The sequence below is a fragment of the Zingiber officinale genome, chromosome 8B, assembly GCF_018446385.1.
Source record: "Zingiber officinale cultivar Zhangliang chromosome 8B, Zo_v1.1, whole genome shotgun sequence".
Lineage (NCBI taxonomy): Eukaryota > Viridiplantae > Streptophyta > Magnoliopsida > Zingiberales > Zingiberaceae > Zingiber > Zingiber officinale.
In genome coordinates this window covers 12,801,186-12,826,769 of record NC_056001.1, presented here as the reverse complement: position 1 = coordinate 12,826,769, position 25,584 = coordinate 12,801,186, and the positions used below count along the sequence as shown (strand labels likewise).

At 37.7% G+C, this 25,584-nt stretch overlaps 1 protein-coding gene across 1 annotated transcript; it reads right to left on the bottom strand.

The window, feature by feature from the left end:
• Positions 1–1,988: 1,988 nt before the first annotated feature.
• On the bottom strand, positions 1,989–3,179 carry LOC122016945 (transcription factor MYB1-like). Its single transcript, XM_042574384.1, has 3 exons — positions 3,029–3,179; positions 2,778–2,907; positions 1,989–2,640 (listed from the first exon to the last, which is right to left on the bottom strand). Exons 1-3 carry the CDS (start codon positions 3,159–3,161, stop codon positions 2,055–2,057), a joined length of 849 nt encoding a protein of 282 aa, XP_042430318.1. The 5' UTR covers positions 3,162–3,179; the 3' UTR covers positions 1,989–2,054.
• Between the last annotated feature and the right edge of the window lie 22,405 nt (positions 3,180–25,584).

Genomic DNA, 25,584 nt, shown 5'->3' with positions numbered 1-25,584 from the left:
GCTCGATAATATTTAAATAAATTAAGCTTGAATCAAACTTAAACCAAGCTTGAATTGAGAGTCTGATAACATCTAAATAAACTAAGGGGGTGTTTGGTTTAGGGGAATAGGAGTGGGAAATGGGAAATGGGAATGTGAATCATTGATTGTCATTGTTAATGTTTGGATTATAGGAATAGGAATACAAATAAGGGAATGAATCCTTGAAATTGGGTAATAACTCATTCTCATGTACCTCCCCTTCAATGAGTCATTACCCTATTTTCATCTATCAAAATATTCCCTTATTCCAAAAATACCCTTGACCTAAAATTAAAATTTTCTCCCTTAATATTAAATATCAAAATATATTTATTTATTTTTTCTTTCATATCACTTCTCTCTCCTTGTTCTCTCTCATCATATTTTCTTTCTCATCATTTTATCACACACTTTCTCTCTCCTTAATCTCTCCTATCACTCTCTCTTTCCTCTTTTTTCTCATTACACTTTCTCTCTCATCATACTTTCTCTCTCCTCAATATCTTCCATCACACTCTCTTCCTTTTTTTTTCTCATCATATTTTCTCTCTCCTCAATCTCTCTTGTCACACTTCCTCCTTTTTTTCCTCAACACACTTTCTCTCTCATCATACTTTCTCTCTGCTTAATCTTTCCCATTACACTCACTGTTCTTTTTTTTTCTCATCACATTTTTTTTCTCATCATACTTTCTCTCTCACCATACCTTCTCTCTCCTAAATCTCTCTCATCACACTCTCTCTTCTCATTTTTTCTCATTACATTTTCTCTCTTCATCCTCTCTCATCATATTTTCTTTCACATTATATTTTCTCTCTAATCTTTTCTCATCATGCTCTCTCCTATCACACTCTCTTTTCTCATTTTCTCTCATCACACTTTCTCTCTCTTTATTCTTTCTCATCGCACTTTCTCTCTTATCATACTTTCTCTCTCATCATTCTCTTTCATCATATTTTTCTCTCACATTCATCTTTCTCTCACATCTAATTTTTTCTCTTACTTTCCTTTAAGGGTAAAAAAGAAAATTTTGATTGATTCCGATAGAAAATATGCAACTAACCAAACATTACTTTTAAGAGTGATATTCATGCTCATACCCATTCCCATTCCACAAAACAATGATTCTCATTCCGATTCCTATTCCTAGGAAAGAATCAAACGCCCCCTAAGCTTAAGTGAAGCTTCAAACAAACTCAAGTTCGTAAAAAATAAGCCAAGTCAAGTTTGAATAATCATTTCAAAAGTTTGGTTCATTTTTCGCTTAACTCAGTTCGACTAAATTACCTTATCAAATAAGCTTGAACACCTTAAAACTCAATTCGGCTCAACTCATTTAACACCGTACATATGACATGACAGGATCACCACATGAAATTAATCAATTTAACTGTTGATTGGATTTTGTTTCCCAAATTTATTTATGGATCAAATCTACAAAATAAAAATCAAAATTTGTTCAATTTTTTATACATGGTGGTAAAAGGTGAATACACTCGCTCCCAGCGCCCCCGCCAACCCGTCCCAGGGCTAACACGGAGAAGGTAAATCACGGACGGCTACTAACTTTTGGAATAATGATTAACACATAAAGAAAGTATTTATCTCAGTTTTATCGAGATTCAAATCTCAGACCTCATGATGACAGCACCTATACGTTAGCCACTAAATCTCCCGAAAGGACTATTCAATTTTCATACATGCATGTACATGAAAAGTAATTATGTCTTATTTATATCATCGGAAAACGGTAAGATCTTTCATTTAAAATGTAATTGAAAGTTAATTAGTTTACTTAATTTTCATGTAAATATTTGTCGTTATTTCATATAATTTAGTAGGTTTTATTTTTCATTATTGATTTGAAGTGCTTGAAATTGATTTGATTTTGCTAAAAGTTAAATAGGTAAATTTTTCGCTCATATATCAATTAACCATTCCACTTCAGTAAAAATGTTCAGCATGGACTATAATTACAAAGACTCGCCGTGAACGTGGAATGGTGCGTTTGGCTGCCCCAGACTGCTGGCCGGCTAGAAGTCCAGTAAGTGCATCCACTCATTCTCCCCGTCAAGAAATGAATCCATGGAGGTGAGATCGAATTCGGCGTGGAGCTGATCAAAGCCGCCTTCCGTCTCCCGCAAATTCTCGTTCAGTCCCTGGAAGAAGAAGGCGTCGTCGTCGTCGTCAAGCGACAAGGTGAGGCGTGGATCCTCCACCACTTCCTCTGCACTCTTTGGAGCCTCCTGTTGGACTAGCAGTAGTTCTTCTGAGGGATCAACTGATGGCAGCAGCTGCTGGAGCTCCTCTAAATAATCGAGTGGCGTCTGCGGCGCTGCTGCCGGCGGTGGTTGGAGAAATGGGAGCTGCTCTTGCTGGAAGAATGTCCTGGTGCACCTCTGGGCCTTGGTTTGGATGACAGCAGTGATCTTGTCTGGACCAGGAGCCGCTTCTGTCCCTGCTCTCTCCGGAGATGGATCCGAGTAGTTACTAGTAATATTAAGGTCATCTTTGTTGGCTTTGGATGCTCCGCGAACTTTCTTACCCAAAGTTGTGTTCCAGTAATTCTTGATTTCATTGTCTGTTCGCCCTGGTAGGCGTCCTGCAATCAGAGACCACCTGTACACAGACATTATTTGAAGTCGTTTTGATCGTATGATCTACAGTATACATAACTTTCGACGTCATATATATTATTTACGTATGAAATAATTCATACGGAACCAATAATTAATAAACCCTCTCGTCACCAGTACCTGTTGCCCAGGAGTTTGTGGAGTCTGACAATGAGTTCTTCCTCGTCGACGGAGATGTTGCCTCGCTTGATGCCGGGCCGCAAATAGTTGAGCCACCGAAGGCGGCAGCTCTTCCCACACCGATTCAGGCCTGTTACATATCACAAACTTCATAATCTTCGACACGGCATGAATTAATGCGAATAATGAGGTATATGTATGTATATAGATACGTCATGCATGCATGTGTGTTTTGGGGATGATTTGATCACCTGCTTTCTTGGGGAGGTTCCTCCACTTGCCTTCTCCGTAAGTGTTAATGTAGGACACAAGGATCTGGTCTTCCAGAGCAGTCCATGCCCCTCTGTTAATCCCTTCCTTGGCACAGCACGGCTTCCTCCCCATCTCTTCTCTTGGCTATCTGATGGTAAGGAACATTGAATTCATTCGCCATATATATAGGTAGAAGGCCCAACAAGTCGTTGTTCATAGAACTGGTGACGTCGCCAATGATCACTCATTGAATTCTATGTTTTTGAAAGTTAGATAGAAAGGTTGTTAGAGGAAGAATTTTAAATCTACGTTGCCGCAGCCCTGTGAATTCGGACTCTGTGTGTGTGTGTGTGTCAGTGTGGGTGCATGGTGAATAGCAAAAGCAATTAATTCAGCATTCAAGTAAAATAGTTGTCACTGCTCGTGCCAAATGTGCGGCATCGATCAATATTTAATTATTCAAGAAGATGAACGACATCTGTTGCTCATTGATTGATTGGCTATATACAATTGGATGCGTAATATGGAACAATGTGATTCTAATTTGAAACTGGACATTTAATCGATTTTCTACTTCTTTTTGTTCCATCAATTATTCAAGATGTTCGACATCAACGCAATGGGTTCTTAGATGAGATTGAAAATTAAGAAGAAAAATTAAGATATCTCAATCATCAAACCATAACCGATGTTATAGCATCTTAATTAAGTATAACTTAGAATATAATATGCTTTAACAGACCAACTTATTAAATATAACCTAGAAAATGTGTGGAGAAATTCAATATATATGTGACCTCTAAACATTTTCTACAGTTTAAAAAATCGACCATTAATTGATCCAAGTTAGTACGTACCTCCAAGATAAGCTAATTATTAACAACATAATTTCGTCTGCATTTCAAAATAATTTCCATAAACATATATATAATATTTCTTATGCTTGTAATGTCAAAATAGCATGAAACATAATTGTGTATTATTATATTATTATATATTCTCAGTAAACTTAAGTATGAATTCTACACATATACAAGCAAACAAATATTTTATCTAAATAAATTTATAATCGAAAAGGAAGCCTAACTTCCCCAGATATCTCATCTTCATCATCAATCTATAAAACTTGCACATCCTAAGTAAAAAAAACACAAAAGAATCGATTACAGATAATCATCAACGATGAATTAATACCAATGTTAACAGCAATTGATGATTTAATATCCTCAAGTCCAAATGAATATCGACTTGTAAGCGTATATAAACTATATGTATTTCAAATTAATTCGATAAATAAATCAGAGAATAAGGCCTTCCAACGACTAGTCCACTATAAGGATGGTCAGCCAACAAAGAAGATCCACCAAATCCCTTGATAATTTATTATTCTCATTTAATTTCTTGCCCCCTTGCCAAGTCCCCTTGGCCCAGCAAGAACAAAAAGATATTTTCTTGCAGTGCATTGCCCTAAATTTTAACATAATTGTCATCATAAGACTAAAAACAGATTCAAAACATAGTTCAGTTGGTGGAAGATGAAATTAATTGGTTAGAAACTCAAGAAAGATTTTGACATGCCGATCTACGATGCATGCTTCTCCTTGTTACATCTAGTTCGGAGATTAAGTTTAAAACCTAGCTAGACGTCTGAGTCCTCACCTCACAAGGATGCATCAACTCTTTCAACAAGCTTTATAACACTTTGATTACTGTTCCGGCCAAATATCATGAATGGTTAAACCACGTCAATGAACTTATCAATGCACATTTCTTTAGAAAATTGTTGATGACCGAGATGAAAGAGTTTGAATTGCACTCTAAACGAGAGTTAAACTCGTTGTGTGGGATGGATCCTGAGGCCACTTTGATGCTCAAGTTAGAATTTGTTTGAAGCGATATATGAGAAGAAGAAGATGGAAAAGAAGGATAGAACCTAGTCTCAGATTTTAGGAAAATGGAGATCTCTTGTTATTACCTTCGTGGCAAAAGGTGGAACCGCCACCCTAGCGGCCCCCTGGCCCCGACCCCACAAGATTCCAGAGGGAGTAAATCACGGTTAATGCTGGGCAGGATAGGTGACTGGGGGTCGAAGGAATTTTTGGCGCAGCAGACCAGGGTTTTATCCCCGAGTGCAACTGGCGACCTTCGACCCCACGACTTCAGTGGCAAGCTGCAGGCACCTAACCAGCTGATCCAGCCCGTGGAGGCCTCTTGTTATTACCTTCGTGAGTATTTATATGGTTGTCCATAGGGCGGTAAACAAGCCAAGCGAAATCAAACTTTGAGGTTTTCAAGTTTGTTTGATAAGGTAATTGAGCCAAGCTGAGCTCAGTTTAAAATGAACCAAGCTTTTGAAATGATTGTTCAATCTTGATTTGATTTATTTTTTTATGACTTAAGCTTATTTGAAACTTGGCTTGATCTTGGTTCATTTAGATGTTATCATGCTCTCAATTCAAGTTTGTTCGAGCTTGGTTCATTTAGATATTATCAAACTCTTAATTCAAGCTTATTTGATTGTTTGAAATTTTTACTTGCTTGATTGATTATTTAACTTGATAATTCAAACTTATTTATTTATTTAACACGTTGATAATGGTGGGACTGAAAGGAATTCGCATATCCCTACAATGGCATGATACTATCCACTTTGAGTCTAAATCCTCATGGCTTTATTTTTGGGCTCTACTCAAAATGTCTCATGCCAATGGAGATATCCTACATTCTTTTAAACTCATGATTTTATCCATATCTTTTCAATATAGGACTTTGATTGTATCCCCAGCAATTCTCCCCTTAAACGAAGGACTACAATTACTCTCATGGTATGAGTCTCGTTGTGAGCATCCTGTTGGTTGGTCCTAGGAAGATCGTACCGGTTCCACTGTACAAAAATTTTGTACAAGTGTCGAACCTTTCCTAAACAACCTATTGTGTTCTTTAGAATTTAAATTAGGAATCGCAAACGGAACTTAACATTATTGATTCCAAATTTAACTTATCTGTTCTTAGGGGGTGTTTGGTTGATGAGTTTAGGAATGAGGGAATGAAATGATAGTAAAAGATAGTGTTTGGATTGTGGGTTTGGGAATCACATTTTGGGAATGATTACCAAATTTATGGGAATCAACCAAACCCATATAACTTGATGGATTTCATTTTCATTCCTATTCTCATTCCACCCTACTATCAAACTCATACTCATAGTCATTCCCATCATTTAACCAAACACCCCCTTAATGGTTTAGATTTGGATCGCAAGCTGAACTTAACACTATTGATTCAAATCCACCTATGTTATAAAGTTAATTAAATATTTATTTCTAAAATCGGCTCCCAGCTCAAACATGGCGAGGCACTAGACCTTCTTGGGTATGGGATCATCCACCACTACCTCGACAAAGCCTTTAATAGAAATTCAATATTTAATTTCCTAAAATAACATTAGGTTTAACCAAAAAGAATAATCGAATCACAAATTCGAAAAACAAAAAAAAAACACAACTCGAATTACAAATTCAAAAAACTAGAATCTAATGTCTCTTGTGTTTAGAATTCTTACAAAGAAAAATAACTATCATGATGCGGAAAACAATTACTAGTACCTTTCCTTTGTATGCTAATAACCTCGAGATCTTCTGCCGTATTTCTTGATATGACCTTTGCGTATGGCTAGAGGGGGGGAGAATAACCTTTCATTGATTTTTCACCTACAATTTGTTAGCGGAAGCATAAAAAGAAATGAAATTGAAAAATAATAAGAGAACAAGGCTAACTCCTTGATTTACTTGGTCTCCACCTCCTTGAGGTGACTAATCCAAGGCATGCACACACCCAATCAAGCTCCACTAAAATCTTCTCCTTTTCAATCCAAGAGTGACGGTGGAGAAACCTTTACAAGATGATCTCCTCCTTTTACAAGATTTTTAATGAGCTTAGGGAGGAGAGAATAAGAGTAGTAAGACTTGGAGGTCACTTGGAAAGCTTAAACAGTAATTTCAAATCAGTTAAGTTGTTCTCTCCAAGCTGTTAGGATCTCTTCGTACGGCTAGAGAGGGGGGGTGTGAATAGCCGCCCCAAATCGCTCGTTTCTTCCTACAATTCGTTAGCGCAGCGGAAAAATAAACTAGAAACGAAAGGAAGAATATCAAACCTTAACACAGCGATGTACGAGGTTCGGAGATGATGCTCCTACTCCTCGGCGTGTCCATAAGGTGGACGAACCCAATCAATCCGTCGGTGGATGAGTCCCCGGAAAACCGGCTAATAAAAACTCTCCTTCTGGGTGGAGAAACCTCGCCACAGAAACTTCTTACAACAGCAAGAAAAGAGTACAAGGAAAACAAGAAATAAAATACAATACAAATGTAAACTTTCTTGCCTTCTCTTCGACTGGAAGAAGCAGCCGCTTCCAAGCGCCTACAACAGCAGGTGACCCAGCCGGAAGCTCACGCGAAGCTTCAGAGCAGCTCAACAAAGCTCAACAGCAAGCTTAGCAGCACCAAGAACAGGAAGAAGGAAGAAGTAGTTTCAGAGAGAGTCTCACCGAAGTCCTGTAGCCCTCTTTTATACCTGCGAAGAAGAAGAGCAGAGAACTAGCCGTTGCTACGCAACGGCTAGTGCGTGGACCGATCAGGCTGAAGCCTGATCGGTCCAGATCCTCTCTGATCGGTCTTGGGGACCGATCAGGACCTGTGCTGATCGGTCCCCAGACCGATCAGCACTCTTCACAGAGAACTCGCCCAAGTTCTCTGATCGTCTCCTGATCGGTCTGTGGACCGATCAGGGTGCATGTGGATCGGTCCACAGACCGATCCCCTCCTTTTCTCTTTGCCTTCTGTTCGCTTTCTGATCGGTCTGCAGACCGATCAGCTAACATTATCTGATCGGTCACCAGACCGATCAGATACCCAGCGTATCGCTGGATCGATCCACTGATCGATCCAGAGCTTGGGTTTTGCCCAAACCAAGTTCCAAGTCTTCCAAACCAATATCCGGTCAACCTTGACCTATTGGTATCTCATGCTTAGCATCTGGTCACTCTCTTGACCTGCTAAGACTCCCTACCAAGTGTCCGGTCAATCCCTTTGACCCACTTGGACTTTTCTCTTCGTGTCAAGTATCCGGTCACTCCCTTGACCTACTTGACCTTCTCAACACCAGATGTCCGATCACCCTTGATCCATCTGGATTTTTCCTTGCCCGGCTTCACTCACCAGGACTTTCACCTAGCTTCACTCACTAGGGTTTTTACCTGGCTTCACTCACCAGGATTTCCAATCTGCCCGGCTTCACTCACCAGGACTTTCCCACTACCTGGCTTCACTCACCAGGACTTTCCACTGCCTGGCTTCACTCACCAGGACTTCCACTTTCACCTAGCTTCACTCACTAGGATTTTCACCTGGCTTCACTCACCAGGACTTTCCACACTGCCTAACATCCCAGTTAGGACTTTCCCACTTGCCAAGCTCCCTGCTTGGACTTTTCCCGTGCCAAGCTCCCTGCTTGGACTTTTCCAGTGCCAAGTCTCCATACTTGGACTTTTTGCGTGCCAAGCTCCCTGCTTGGACTTTCCCAGTGCCAAGTCTCCATACTTGGACTTTTCAGGTCAACCAGGTCAATCCTTGACCTAGGGTTGGACCTACAATCTCCCAAACACCTATTCTTGTCAAACATCAAGAATACAACTCTCTCACGAGTGTCAAACATCAACATGCAACTCAACTAGGTCAACCTTGACCTAAGGTTGCACCGACAATCTTCCCAAGTCAAACATCAAAATACAACTCGAGTCAAGTCACCTCGAGTCGGGTCAACCAGGTCAACCTTGACCTAAGGTTGCACCAACACAAGCTTCCAACTTTATATACAGTATGCTGGAATTCCCGATACCAGTCGACTAGTAGCACACAACGGCTACTATTTTGTTCGAATCTGTGGAGATCCTGTGCGTTATCATCCCAACGGTATTATACCAGTCGACTGGTGCAGTCGACTGGTGCAGTCGACTGCATGTCTTAGCAGTCGACTGGTGTCTGTGAACTGACCGAATAGAGACATTCTGTTCACTCCCAGTCGACTGCATCAGTCGACTGGTGTCCGGAGTTTCCCTTGAAGTCTTCCTCCTCAGCCTTTGTCCCTCAGATGCACTCAAGCCTGCAGCTATTCTTCGTGCTATCCTTCACATTGTCTTGAGGTTCACTTCCCTTCACTCCGTTTGCTTCTTGTACGTGGTCCTTCGGATGCACCATCCTTCACCAATCTTCAAGAACCTGAACCATGAAACTTTCCAAGCTTGTGCAATCTACCAAGTCCTGCACAACTTAAGTACATATTATAATCAATATAAATCCTAACTTAAACCCTTTGACACACACATCAAAAACAAAGATCGCCCCATTTAATCCTAGGTCGATTGTATCAACAATCTCTCCCTTTTTGATGTGTGACAATATGTTTAAGTTAGACATAAGATTAACTTTGAAAATTGCAAACATAATAGAAGCATGAAACATAACTTTGATATTTGTTATCATGAAGCGTAAAATCATGAAGAATACAAATTCATAACTTTGAAGATTGTAAGCATGGTATAAATCATGAACCATAAGGCATAAAAAATCCACACACACTCCCCCTTATCATATGCTCTATTATGAAACATAAATCATGATATCCAAAACTTCCCCTTAACATATACTTTATTAAAAAATATTATAATCTAAAACTCCCCCTTAACATATACTCTATCAAAAGCATTTTTAACTTAAACTTGTTTTATCCTCCCCCTTTGACATACATCAAAAAGGAAAGAAGAAACAACAATTTCAGAGAAACATAGCATACCCTCAAAAGAAGTAAACAAAACCGTACAAGAATAAACAGAAGTATAGGCGTACATGAATAGTTACAAATAGAGACACATAATCATAGAGAAATAGTAACACCATAAATATAACGAGCATGCATAGATAGAAAGACAAAAGGTCTCAAGCGACATAGGCAAAAGAGATAATAACATCCAACAACATCATCATCAACAGCGTTTGAGGTGAGAAGGAGGAAACAAATTAGAGCTAAAAGTCCACCCGACACCAAGCAATAAAATAAGGTCCCTATGCCGAAGCATCATCATGGGAAGGAGGAGGAGGAGGGGGGCCCTGGTAGGCAAGATCTCAGCGCCACATCATATCAAACATCTCCGTCTGCTGCTGGTGAACGCTCCGAAACTCCTCGCGAACAAACTCCTCCAAGTGAAAGACACGCTCCCGCAGGGAGGCACGTGCTAGCTCTACAGCAGGGACAGGGACCTCCTCCCCATCATCATTGGAATCAGAATCATCCTGGCCAGGGCGGCGATGCCACACCATAACACCGTCACGCTGCTCAATCTGGGCTAAAGACATCTGGCGAGGCCCTAACTGATCAAAGTCCTTAGACAACTGATGCAAGGCACCCCCAGTGACATCTATCCCTTTATGAATGGAAAATGATGTCAAGACATGACAGAAGGGCATGTATAACTTCCCCTGGACTGGTCTAGAAAAATGAATGATAGACTCATAGACCTAAAGAGCAATATCGATATCAAGACGCTTCTCTAGGGCATACATCGGAACTAAATGAGGAAGACGGATTTTGGCTTGCCCTTTGGTCACGATGGGCAGAAGACAAGCAACGACAACCTTATAGAGGATGTAACTGGGGGCTGACATGCGGGTGACATCAAAAATACATTTTAGTGGAGCCTTGGGAACATGAAAAAAATGTTGATGAATCAGATAGATGAATGTTAGAGTGTATACTAAAAGCCTAGCTTTTGGTATAAACATTTATCTAGAAATAAGAATCACATTGGTCAAATGTCTACATTTATGATAAATGTAGTTGTTCAATTAATTTATATTGTAGATAACATGGTGTGTGGTGTCACACACAGAGGATCATGTTATCAGTACCTTATAAATTATAAACAGTAGCTCACGACCATAATGGAAAGGAACAAACCATTGGAAGGTCGTAGTGTAATTAGGTATTAGTTTATCTTAACTATATAATTACACTAGTACACTTAGAGTGTATTGAGTAGGACCATTAGAGGTCGTTTCTTTTATACTGACTTTATAAAGAAACAAATACCTCAATTATTATGGAAGTGTGTGCTCTTAATCATAATATAATAACAAGCACATATATTTGATATTTATTTCTTTAATTTATCAATGGGTGAGATTTAGTTCGATGAATCAATAAGCCCGATAAGCTGGGAAATGATATCACTTATAGTGTGTGTTGTTGATTATAGAAGGAAAGTGTGTCCTAGTGATCTAGGTTGAGAATGCCCCCAAGAGGATCTCATAAGGATTGTCATGTTAAACCCTGCAGGTGGACTTAGTCCGACATGATGATGAAGTTGAGTGGTACTACTCTTGGAGCTAGATATTAATTAAGTGAGTTGTCAGTAACTTACTTAATTAGTGGACATTTGTTATCTTAAACACAGGGAAACTAACACACTCATAATAAGAAGGAGCCCAAAAATGTAATTTGGGATTGGTGCGGTAGTTCAATAATAATTCTTTAGTGGAATGAATTATTATTGATGAAGTTAAGTTGTGTGTTCGGGGCGAATACGGGAAGCTTAATTTCATCGGGAGACCAAAACCAATTCCTCATCTCGATCCCTATCGTAATCTCTTGTATATAGAAAATTATATCCATCCAAGTCCATCTTCTAGTTCATGTTGTTTGTGTTGCTTCACACTGCTGAAATTAACATGAATAGAACAACAACTCACGGGAAGCTTGTGAACATTTTGCTTGCTAACGTTGATGTGTCAACGTGAGAAGCTGTGATGTGTCAACGTGAGAAATTTTGAGATGCCAACGTGAGAAGCTTGAGAAGCTTTGAGATATCAATGTTAAGCAACTCACGGTTTTTGCTTGCAAATTAATTCAACGTGAGAAGCTTGTTTAAGCAACTCACGTTTTTGTTTGCAAATTCATGTGAGAAGCTTGTGTTTAAGCAACTCACATATTTGATTGCAAATTCACATGAGAAGCTTGTTTAAGCAACTCACGTTTTTGTTTGCAAATTCATGTGAGAAGCTTGTGTTTAAGCAACTCACATATTTGATTGCAAATTCACATGAGAAGCTTGTTTAAGCTACTCACGTTTTTGATTGCAAATTAAGTCAACGTGAGAAAAGCTTGCCAATATTGATTAATGCTAAGGCCGATCACGTGGAATTAAAAGGAGAGGATTTTTTAATTTTAAATTTTCTTTACTAATCAATCATGAAGGAATTAAAATTATTAAAAAATTTTTTATAAATTTCTGGAAATAAATTAGGAAGTTTTAATTCTTGTGTGAATTAAACTTTCCTTGTTTTAGATTAGAAGTGGCCGGCCATGATATTTATGAGGAGGAAATTATTTTTTAATTAAATAAATTTTCCTTTTCATGGCAAAAGAATTAAGGAAGTTTTTATTAAAATTTCCTTATTTGCCAAGACCAAGGATTATAAAAGAGGGGGTAGAGGTGCCTTCATGGGAGAATGACTATTATTCTTCTCCTCTCTTTTCCTCCTTGGTGGCCGGCCCTAGCTTCTTCCTCTTCTCTTCTTATGGCCGGCGGCAACCCCTCTTGGAGCTCTTGATGGTGGCCGGTTCTAGCTAGGAGAAGAAGGAGAGAAAGGAGGTTTTGTTTCTTGCATCCCTTGGAGCTTGGTTGGTGGAAAAGATCTTCATCTTTTGGAAGCTTTGTGCTTGGCCGAAATTTGAAGAAATGAAAAGAAGGTGCTTGGTGGTTTCTCATCTCGGAAGATCGTTGCCCACACAACGTCCGAGGTTAGAAGAGGAATACGGTAGAAGATCAAGAGGTCTTTCTAGAAGGTATAACTAGTAATTTTTCTTTCCGCATCATGCTAGTTATTTATGGAAATAATACCAAATACAAGAGGCTTACGATTCTAGTATTTCGAATATGTTTTTCGAAGTTGTGTTTTTTTTTTGTTTTATTTTTCCTTGTGATTTGATTGTTCTTTTCGGTTAACCTAAAGTTATTTTAGGAAATTAAATATTAGATTTCTATAAAAGGTTTTGTCTAGTCGGTGGTGGTTGCTCCCATATCCAAGAAGGCCATGTGCCTCGCCACGTCAGTACTGGGAACCAATTATGGAAATTAATATTTAATGGAATTAATAACTTAAGGTGATTTGGGTCGAACGTGTTAAGTTCCGCAGGAGATCCAAGTCAAAACCTAAAAGAACAAATAGATTAAGTTTTGGATCAAACGTGTTAAGTTCCGCAGGCGATCCAAAATTTAATTTAAAAGAACACATGGTAGCTAGGAAAAGGTTCAGACCTTTGTACAAATTTTTTGTACAGTGGAACCTCTAGGCTTTCCGAGTAGCAACCAACAATTGGTATCAGAGCTAGGGTTTTGCCTATGTGTATTTGGTATTAGTTTAATTATGCACATGTCATACATAATTTAGGCAGGATAATAGTAGGATGTGCTAACTTTGTGGATGCAGGATCCAACTATTATGGCTTTTAGTTATTATGTGTGTGATTGGACCCTTGGACATGTCAAGGGCATTTATATGTGTGTGCATGATTGTATTATAAAATACAGCAGGAGCTGTATTTAGTTTTATTAGGATTTTATTTTTGATCTAGATACATGTACATTCCTTTTATGGAATATAGGATCAAAAATGTAAAATTCTATTTATGTCGCGGATCGAATCTTACAAAGCGTGGAACCTTCTAAGGACCAGAGGCGCGGCGGAACTAGGAGCAAGATGGATGCGACAGCTAGACCCGGTGGCGGTGGCCAAATATGGCAGCAGCTTGGGATGACAACACACGGAGGACAACTAGAGATAAAAGCCATAATAGTTGAAAATTAGATTTTCTATTTATTGCTTTTATATTGTGCTATGTGTGCATGTTGGTTTACATATTTAGTAGGCTAGCATAGTTAAAATTCCTCATTTATAAATAACTAAGTGGGAGAGGGATTTTTAAGTAAATCTCATGGTCTCCATTACTGGTTTGTAAGTGATGCAAACAAGCTTGCGCGTTGGCTCTGAGTGCCTTCCTCCATAACGGATGAGCTTGTTTGCGGATCACTAGAACAGACTTCCATTTTGGATGACTATAGGAAGTTAATTAAGAGCGTGTGATCTTCCCCAACGGAAGGGGCATAATCTTATTAATGGACTTAGTGTCAAGTAATGGTATACACTTAGACACATTTAATAGTATCCTCCCCAACGGAGTCACTACTATCACTTGTGTGACCAAAGGGAAACCAACTATTGATTTTTCATAAAACTAGATTGGCAATATAATAAAATTAATAAACCCCTCTTACAAATGTTTGAATTTGTATACGTCCACACTAACGTGGCATACAAGATTCATGGTGTTTGAGGTAATTTTATTTGTCAAAAAGTTATATTGACAAGATAGTCAATGGGTAAAACCCTCCTCTTATAAATGATGAATTTGTATACGTCCACACTAACGTGGCATGCAAAATTCACGGTGTTTGAGGTGTTGGTGAATTTAAATAATATTTTTTGAGGAATCAATGTTATTTTAAATTCAAAGAGTTTTGACCAAATATTTGATCAAAGACAGATCAACTATTAATTTTATTCGTCATAAAGTAAAGTTGACGAGATAATAAAATTAATGAATAAAATCTCCTCTTCGATTTTGTATACACAAAATTCATGGAGATTTTAAGGAGTTGATCTTGACCAAATATTTTTATGATTCTTAGGATGTTTGTCAATCCCTAGTAGTCATACTATAGAAAAAGACTTAGTAGTCCCAATTGTAATGATTGGAAATAGGACTTGGACATTAAGGTAGACTGTCTTCTTAGAACTAAGAACAATTTATGTGTATTTAATTCATTAGTTGAAACATGTCTAGTGGTGTTATCTACCAGAACCTGGAGTGTAGATACAAGATGTCATTAATCATGTCTGCAATTCATTGCAGGGTTTCAGGAAACCCGACAACTAAATGAAAATTAAAACACTGTCCACATGGGTACTACTGTAAAAATGGTAGCTGTTGCAGTGGGAGATGTTTATCTTTTGATAAGAATAAAACATGGATTTTTGAGTAATTGTCTTTACGCACCAAGTTTAGAAAGAACTAGTTTTCAGTTTCTAAACTATTCAAAGAACTTGATATTCTGCCTCTTTTAATAACAAAGTTGTTATTAAGAAAAAGAGGGAAGTTATCTGTTCTGGTACGTTGGTTGGCAATTTATAAATCCAATAACTCTCACGATGCAACAAATGGAAATTAGTAACACATCTTCTAATTTTAAGAGAAAGCAACCTTCGGAAATGAACCATTAATATCTTTGACATCTAAGGCTAGGTTATATTAACTTGAGTAGGATTCATCGGTAGCTGATGAACTTTTGGGTTCATTAGTAGTGGAAATCTTTCCAACCTGCGAGTCTTACTTGGAAGGAAAAATAACCAAGAAGCTTTTAAGTCTAAGGGGTATGGAGTCAAAGATATGTTGAAATTGGTTCATTCTGATTTGTGTGATCCTATGACTATCCAGACAAGAGGTAGTATTGAATATTTCATCTATTTTATAGACAACTATTCAAGATACAAATAAATTTACTTAATGTACCGCAAGACTAAGTACTTTGATTAGTTCAAATAGTACAAGGCTGATGCGGAGAAATGTTAAAGTAAAAGTCACTATGGTAAGAACGTAGTGGCAAGTACCTCTTGGGAGAATTTAGGAGTCACTTATCAGAAGTAGAGATTCAATCCAAACTAACTGCACCTGGTACACCTCTACAGAATGGTGTAGTAGAAAGAAGGTTTAGGACTCTTATGGAAATAAGTAGATTGATGATGAGTTATTTTACCAAATTTGTTTTAAGGATATGCTCTGGAAACGGAAGTGAACGTAGTACCTTCCAAAGTCATAACTCTCTACTCATATAGAATTGCTGAATAGGCGTAAGCCTATTTTGAAGCATATTCGGATTCGGGTAATCCAGCACATATGTTAAAGAGAGATAATGATAAGTTGGATAGGAGTTCACTTGTTTGTAAGTTATCCTAGATAAACAAAAGTAGGTTTATAGTCTTAAAAATCAGAAGGTCATTGTTAGCATCAATGACTGTTTTTAAAAGGACTATATAATGAACCACGTGCTCATAAGTAAATTTGTTCTTAAGGAAATAATAAAAGACATGTCTAATCTAGTACCAACTGTACAAGATGAGATACCACAAGAAAACTGCAACACGTATCACAAATGATACATAATTGCAGAAAATGTCTTGTCGTAGTGGGAGGGTTGTTAAGCAACCTTAAAAGATTCATGTTTTGGGAGAGTTTTTGAACTCGATCCCTGAAGGACATGAACTTGATCTCCGGACATATGACGAAGCACTCCAAGATAAATATGCAGCATCTTGGCAAAGAGTAATGAATAATAGAATTAGAATATATGTATTCTAATAAAATCTGGAAGCTTGTAGAACCACCAAGTGGTGTAAAAGCCTTTGGGTGTAAAAGGTCTATAATAGGAAAAGAGGGATAGACAGGAAGATAGAAACCTTCAAAGCATGGCTTGATGAAAAAGGAAACTTTTTTCACTGGTAGCCATGCATAAGTCTATTCAGATTCTTTTATCTATTTGGCAAGTGGATGTCAAGACAACATTCCTTAATGGAAGTCTTGAAGAAAGCATCCATATAAAGCAATCAAAAGGGTTCATTGCAAAGGGCTAAGAGCATCTTGTGTAAAGCTTAATCAGTCTATGGACTGAGGTAAAGCTTCAAGGTCTTGGAACATCCGGTTTATCAAAGTAATTCAGACCTATGGATTTATTTAGTAACCGGATAAGTCTTGTGTATACAAAAGGTGTGATGGAAGCGTGGTGGTATTTCTTGTACTATACGTAGATAACATTTTTGGTAGTTGGAAACAATATCAAAATGTTGTCAGAAGTAAGGGTATGGTTGTCCAAACAATTCGATATAAAGGACTTGGGAGAATGAATATATTCTTGAGATCAAAGTAATAAGGGATCGCAAGAAAAGAATATTTTACTTATCCCAAACTTTATACATCGGAAAAATCCTTGCTCGTTTTAAAGCATGCAAAACTCCAAGAAAGGTTTCTTACCTTTTCAGGATGGAATAACTTTATCTAAAGATATGTCTCTGTAGACATCAAAGGAGATAAAGGAAATAAAGGCAGTTCTTTATGCTTCGGCTGTCGGAAGCCTAATGAATGCTATGCACGAGATAAGAAATCTGTTTTGCCAAGGGCATAGTTGGCAGATATCAAAGTAACTCTGGACAAGGACAGTGGACTGCAGTAAAGCATATATTGAAGTACCTTAGAGGCACTAGAGATTATATGCTAGCTTACAAGGCAGTTAATTTGGTCCTTGTGGGTTGCATGGATTTTGACTTCCAATCGGATAGGGACAATAATAAGTCAACCTCGGGGTTTTGTGTTTACTTTAGGAGGTAAAGTCATAACTATGGAAGAGTGATAAGCATAGGTGTTTTTCTGGACTCCACCATAGAAGCTTAGTATATGGCAAGCCTCTGAGGTAGCTATAAAAGCTGAATGACTCAATAACCTCAAGATAGACTTAGATATGATTTCTGGTTTGTCCAAAGATTATTACAATTTATTGTAATAATATTGGTGCAGTAGCAAACTCGAAGAAACCATAAGTCTATAAAGGCAAGTAAACAAAATAGAGCGCAAGTACCACCCAATACGAGAAATCGTATAAACGAGGAGAAGTTGTTGCTGCCTAGAATGCATCAGATGATGACCTATAGATCTTTTCACTAAGGTCCTTAAGGCGAGAGCTTTTGATGGACATGTTGAAGGGTTGGGAATCAGATGTATGGCAGCAGATATGGCAGCTTAGTCTTTTAATATAAGTGGGAGATTGTTAGAGTGTATACTAAAAGCCTAGCTTTTGGTATAAATATTTATCTAGAAATAAGAATCACATTGGTCAAATGTCTACATTTATGATAAATGTAGTTGTTCAATTAATTTATATTGTAGATAACATGGTGTGTGGTGTCACACACAGAGGATCATGTTATCAGTACCTTATAAATTATAAACAGTAGCTCACGACCATAATGGAAAGGAACAAACCATTGGAAGGTCGTAGTGTAATTAGGTATTAGTTTATCTTAACTATATAATTACACTAGTACACTTAGAGTGTATTGAGTAGGACCATTAGAGGTCGTTTCTTTTATACTGACTTTATAAAGAAACAAATACCTCAATTATTATGGAAGTGTGTGCTCTTAATCATAATATAATAACAAGCACATATATTTGATATTTATTTCTTTAATTTATCAATGGGTGAGATTTAGTTCGATGAATCAATAAGCCCGATAAGCTGGGAAATGATATCACTTATAGTGTGTGTTGTTGATTATAGAAGGAAAGTGTGTCCTAGTGATCTAGGTTGAGAATGCCCCCAAGAGGATCTCATAAGGATTGTCATGTTAAACCCTGCAGGTGGACTTAGTCCGACATGATGATGAAGTTGAGTGGTACTACTCTTGGAGCTAGATATTAATTAAGTGAGTTGTCAGTAACTTACTTAATTAGTGGACATTTGTTATCTTAAACACAGGGAGACTAACACACTCATAATAAGAAGGAGCCCAAAAATGTAATTTGGGATTGGTGCGGTAGTTCAATAATAATTCTTTAGTGGAATGAATTATTATTGATGAAGTTAAGTTGTGTGTTCGGGGCGAACACGGGAAGCTTAATTTCATCGGGAGACCAAAACCAATTCCTCCTCTCGATCCCTATCGTAGTCTCTTGTATATAGAAAATTATATCCATCCAAGTCCATCTTCTAGTTCATGTTGTTTGTGTTGCTTCACACTGCTGAAATTAACATGAATAGAACAACAACTCACGGGAAGCTTGTGAACATTTTGCTTGCTAACGTTGATGTGTCAACGTGAGAAGCTGTGATGTGTCAACGTGAGAAATTTTGAGATGCCAACGTGAGAAGCTTGAGAAGCTTTGAGATATCAATGTTAAGCAACTCACGGTTTTTGCTTGCAAATTAATTCAACGTGAGAAGCTTGTTTAAGCAACTCACGTTTTTGTTTGCAAATTCATGTGAGAAGCTTGTGTTTAAGCAACTCACATATTTGATTGCAAATTCACATGAGAAGCTTGTTTAAGCAACTCACGTTTTTGATTGCAAATTAAGTCAACGTGAGAAAAGCTTCCCAATATTGATTAATGCTAAGGCCGATCACGTGGAATTAAAAGGAGAGGATTTTTTAATTTTAAATTTTCTTTACTAATCAATCATGAAGGAATTAAAATTATTAGAGAAATTTTTATAAATTTCTAGAAATAAATTAGGAAGTTTTAATTCTTGTGTGAATTAAACTTTCCTTGTTTTAGATTAGAAGTGGCCGGCCATGATATTTATGAGGAGGAAATTATTTTTTAATTAAATAAATTTTCCTTTTCATGGTAAAAGAATTAAGAAAGTTTTTATTAAAATTTCCTTATTTGTCAAGACCAAGGATTATAAAAGAGGGGGTAGAGGTGCCTTCATGGGAGAATGACTCTATTATTCTTCTCCTCTCTTTTCCTCCTTGGTGGCCGGCCCTAGCTTCTTCCTCTTCTCTTCTTATGGCCGGCGGCAACCCCTCTTGGAGCTCTTGATGGTGGCCGGTTCTAGCTAGGAGAAGAAGGAGAGAAAGGAGGTTTTGTTTCTTGCATCCCTTGGAGCTTGGTTGGTGGAAAAGATTTTCATCTTTTGGAAGCTTTGTGCTTGGCCGAAATTTGAAGAAAGGAAAAGAAGGTGCTTGGTGGTTTCTCATCTCGGAAGATCGTTGCCCACACAACGTCCGAGGTTAGAAGAGGAATACGGTAGAAGATCAAGAGGTCTTTCTAGAAGGTATAACTAGTAATTTACGATTCTAGTATTTCGAATATGTTTTTCGAAGTTGTGTTTTTTTTGTTTTATTTTTCCTTGTGATTTGATTGTTCTTTTCGGTTAACCTAAAGTTATTTTAGGAAATTAAATATTAGATTTCTATAAAAGGTTTTGTCTAGTCGGTGGTGGTTGCTCCCATATCCAAGAAGGTCATGTGCCTCGCCACGTCAGTACTGGGAACCAATTATGGAAATTAATATTTAATGGAATTAATAACTTAAGGTGATTTGGGTCGAACGTGTTAAGTTCCGCAGGAGATCCAAGTCAAAACCTAAAAGAACAAATAGATTAAGTTTTGGATCAAACGTGTTAAGTTCCGCAGGCGATCCAAAATTTAATTTAAAAGAACACATGGTAGCTAGGAAAAGGTTCAGACCTTTGTACAAAATTTTTGTACAGTGGAACCTCTAGGCTTTCCGAGTAGCAACCAACAATGAAGACATGAGACAGTGTATCAGAGAGAGGCTCCTCAACCTGAGGAAAACATGTAAAGGTACTAGTAGATCACCTACACCCTAAGAAGGACCTCAATATTTCAAGGGTGAAGCTAATGGATGTCCCGCCGACCATAGTGACATATGCATGACCCTCAGTACTAGATGGACACAGATTATTGTAAAATTCCTTACACAGGTCTAAATTGATGGTAGTCATGCAATGAAATAACTTTTCTAACCCATAATGCACATTAATGTCAATGATTTCAGGGGCAATTCAGGTGAAATAGGGACGATTGAGATAACGACAACTCATCATTTTGAAGTCGGTGTTCTCAAAACGAGTATGGAAAGCCTCGGAGGGAAACCGTCCTCCAGAAGGCGCCGGAGGGGGCTGCCGAGAGGTACCCTCTCCACCCGGACGTTTTTGCCTAACTCTAAACCATGCATATGCAATAACAGTGCCCATTTTCAGTCAAACAGGAAAGGAAGCAACACATAGATGATTTTAGGCATGAATCAACCCAAAATGAAAAACCCAAGATGAAAGAAAGTATTACCGACGCTTCATTGTGCCAGGGAATCGTCGTATGAAGGGGGAACGACAGGAACCTCAACCCAAACCTCGGAGTGGTGGCTGAACCGTGTTCCAGGTGACAGATGAGAGAAAGAATGTGAGGGAGAGCAGATCCGAAGGTTTTGGAGAGGATTCGGAGACAAAAGAAGGTAGGAGAAGTCAGGAAGAAAGAGTAAGTGGCGAGAAATAGTGGGCGGCGACGAAAAATTAGGGTTTCTGCCGCCGCCCAATCGGGCGCCTTATATAAAATCGAGGGCATCAGTCGAGTGCTAAAACATGCAGTCGACTGGTGCAGTCGACTGCATGTTTTAGCAGTCGATTGCACCCCGGAGAGAAATCATACAGAATCATTCTGTATGGTTGAACAGTGCTATCAGTCGACTTACCAGTCGACTGATATCTGTAACAGGGGACTGGCACGCAGATGAATTATTTAGGATCCGAGTTTTGAAAAATCACCAAATATTCTCTAGACCTTCAAAAATGCCCAAAATTCATGGAATGATCTATTATGTGAATATCTACTTGGGAAAAATAGGTACACAAGTGGATGCAATCCTAACTATAAAATAGATACAAACTCGATAACTATCAAGATTACAAGAATGTAACCTTGATCTAAAGTACTAGTTTGAGTTTTTCCTTAAAATGGTTGTCTTAGCCAAATCTGAGTATATCTCAAGCAGTCATATATATGATAATTATGCATTGAATTCATAAGTTAATGTCCTTATGACCACATTGCATAATTATAAAAAAAATATTATTTCAAAATTTCCAATCATATTCTAGGAGCAAAGAGCACATTGATTGTGCACAAGCCTTCCCAATGATTGGTCCAATGAAGGATTGATATCTCTAGATGTCATTTTAGCTCACAATAATGCATCATAACTAACATGATGAACCAAATGCATCTTCCTAATATCTCACATGATGTCTAAATACAAGCAAGTCATCCTAGGTCCTTTGTGAGATACATTCAAGTATGTATTTAGCTTTTAAATTAATGGGATCATGAAAAGCTAAATCTATTATTCTACAAGCCACAGACGAAGCTCTCTTCTAATAGAGATAAACTCCGCTTCGGGTAAAGGTTTGGTAAAAATATCGACAAGATTAGATTTGGATTCAACATAAAGTAGTTCAATGTCGCCTCTTGCCACATGATCTCTAATGAAGTTGTGTTTTACCTCAATGTGCTTTGTTCTAGAGTGATGTACCGGATTTTTGGTTAAATTAATGGTACTCACATTATCACATAAGACCTTGACCTTGGAGTAGTGTAGCTCATAATCCTCTAAGGTATGCATCATCCAAAGCAATTGGGCTACACAACCACCCATTGCCACATACTCGGCCTCGGTTGTGGACAATGTCACACAAGGTTGTTTTCAACTATTCCAACTCACAAGAGAAGGTCCAAGAAATTGACATCCACCGCTAGTACTCTTTCTATCCAATTTGCAACCCGCATAATCAGAATCTGTATACCCAATTAAGTCAAAATTTCTAGTTCTAGGGTTCCAAAGACCCACATTAAGAGTGCTCTTGATGTATCTCAAAATTCTTTTTACCGCTACTAAATGTGACTCTTTAGCACATGATTGGTATCTTGCACACATTCCTACCGCAAATAATATATCTGGTCTACTAGCGGTTAGGTATAGCAAACTACCAATCATGCTCCTATATTGCTTTGGATCTACTAGTTTTCCTTCTTGATCACTATCTATCTTGGTATTAATCCCCATAGGGGTAGATGCTCCTTTAACATTTTCCAACCCAAATTTCTTGATAAGTTCTTTAGCGAATTTGGATTGGTAAACATAGGTTCCCTCACTAGTTTGTTTGACTTGTAATCCAAAAAAAAAACTCAATTCTCCAACTAAACTCATTTCAAACTCACTTTCCATGTGTTTGATAAAGTCATGAAGAAGGTCATTATTTGTTGAACCAAAAATGATGTCATCAACATAGACTTGGGCAACCAAAATGTCTCCATCTTTAGACTTTAAAAACAATGTTGGATCAATTGTTCCCCTTCTAAAGCCCTTAGAGATTAAAAAAGATGAAAGTCTCTTATAGCAAGCCCGGGGAGCTTGTTTTAACCCACATAATGCTTTCTTTAGTTTATAAACATGGTTTGGATAATCTATATTTTCAAATCCGGGTGGTTGCTTTTCATAAACTTCTTCCTTAATGAATCCATTTAGGAAAGCCGATTTTACATCCATTTGATGAAGTTTAAACCTTATATAGGCGGCATATCCTAATAGTATCCGAATGGACTCTAATTGAGCTACCGGAGCATATGTTTCATCATAATCAAGTCCTTCTACTTGATTGGAACCCCTAGCTACCAACCTAGCCTTATTCCTAGTGACTCTCCCTTGATCATCCAACTTGTTTCTAAAGACCCATTTTGTTGTAACAATTGTACTATCATTCGGTCTTGGAACCAACTCCCATACATCACTTCTTTCAAATTGATTCAACTCTTCTTGCATTGCTAGAATCCAATCCGTATCAAGTAAAACGTCATCAATTATTTTTGGTTCAAGTTGTGATATTAGAGCAATTTGACTAGTGTGATATCTAAAGTATGATCTAGTCCTTACCCCTTGTGTCACATCTCCAACTACTTGATTAATAGGATGATCTTGATGATGCCTTAAGGTCCTCGAAGTTATGGAATCATCATCTTTGGGAGGATCATTGTTTACATTGTTTCTTTCATCATCCAAACCATCTCTTCCTCCCCCTTGATTAATACCCCCTAAATGTAGATTTTGTATTCCTTGAGTAACGTCTCGATTTGGTTCACTTATATCTTTATCAATAGGGGATTTCCTAGGGTAAGTATTAGTGGATTCATCAAACTCAGCATTGGATGATTCCTCAATTGTTTGAGTCCTTTTGTTGTATACTCTATATCCTCTACTAGTAGATGAGTATCCAACTAGAATTCCCTCATTGGAGATACCAATTGTTAGATCGAAAAGAATTTAGATATCTTCATAATTGCATGATATTGTCCACTTTGGGCCTAAGCCCTCATGGTTTTGTTCTTGGGCTCTCCCCAAAAGGCCTCATATTTTCCTAAGTCATCTTTAGTATTAAGAATATAAACCTTACAACCAAAGACTTTAAAATAGTGAATTGTAGGGATTTTGCCATTCCATAATTCAAAAGGTATTTTACCTAAAAACTTATGAATCAAGACACGATTTTGGATATAACATGCGGTATTAACCGCTTCGGCCCACAAATAGCTAGGTAATGAGTATGCATTAAACATGGTCCTAGCCGCCTCTTGTAATGCCCTATTTTTCCTCTCCACTACACCATTTTGTTGAGGTGTTCTTGGACAAGAAAATTCATGCTTATAGCCATTTTCCAAACAAAATTTAGAAAAGTTCAAATTTTCAAACTCTCCACCATGATCACTTCGAATTCTATCAATTTTGAGGTTCTTTTCTTTTTCTACCCTCTTGGTAAACCCCATAATTGTTTCTAAAGTTTCCCTCTTATGTTTCAAGAAATAAACCCAAGTATATCTAGAGTAATCATCTACTATCACCAAACAATATTTGTTACCTACCAAAAAAGGTGTTCTATGGCAATCAAAAAGATCCAAATGCAATAACTCTAATGGTAATGAAGTGCTAGTTAAAGTTTTACCTTTATGTGATGACCTTGATTTCTTACCCTCTTGACATGCATCACACAATTTGTCCTTAATGTACTTGATCTTTGGTAGTCCCTTTACTAGCTCCATCTTGGCTACCTTGGCTATGTTTCTCATGTTGATATGTCCAAGTCTTCTATGTCATAACCATCCTTCATCTTCTTTTGATATCAAACACTTAATAGGAGGATTAGAAGCATATGAAAGATCAATATAATAAAGATTTTCTTTTCTAAATCCTTTTAGCACAACATTCTCAAGATTTTTGTGCTTAACTAAATATTTATCGGGATGAAACTCTACATTATATCCGGCATCATATAATTGACTAACACTAAGCAAATTAAACCCCATATTTTTAACCAATAGGACTTTATGAATGGTAATTTTAGATGATACCTCAATTGTACCTTTACCTATAATCTTGAGTTTTCCACTATTCCCAAATGATACCGTTCCCTTCTTTATATAATTTATTGTGGAGAACTTGCTCACATCACCGGTCATATGTCTTGAGCAACCGCTATCCACAATCCACATACTTGCATCCTTCTTCTCCTCTACCTAAGAAACATAAAACACACAACTCTTTGGTACCCATGCACTTGATTTGGAAATATCATTTAAATATTTCTTAGGCACCCAAGTTTGTTTTACCTTCCCTTTAAGATTTTTCGTAACTTTGTTCCTAAGTGCATCATTTCTAGTACCATTGATTAGAGACATATATGTAACTTCCTTTTCCTTAGGTCTATATCATATTCCGGCTTTGTTGTAAACGACTCTTTGATCTCTAATGATCATATCTAGATACT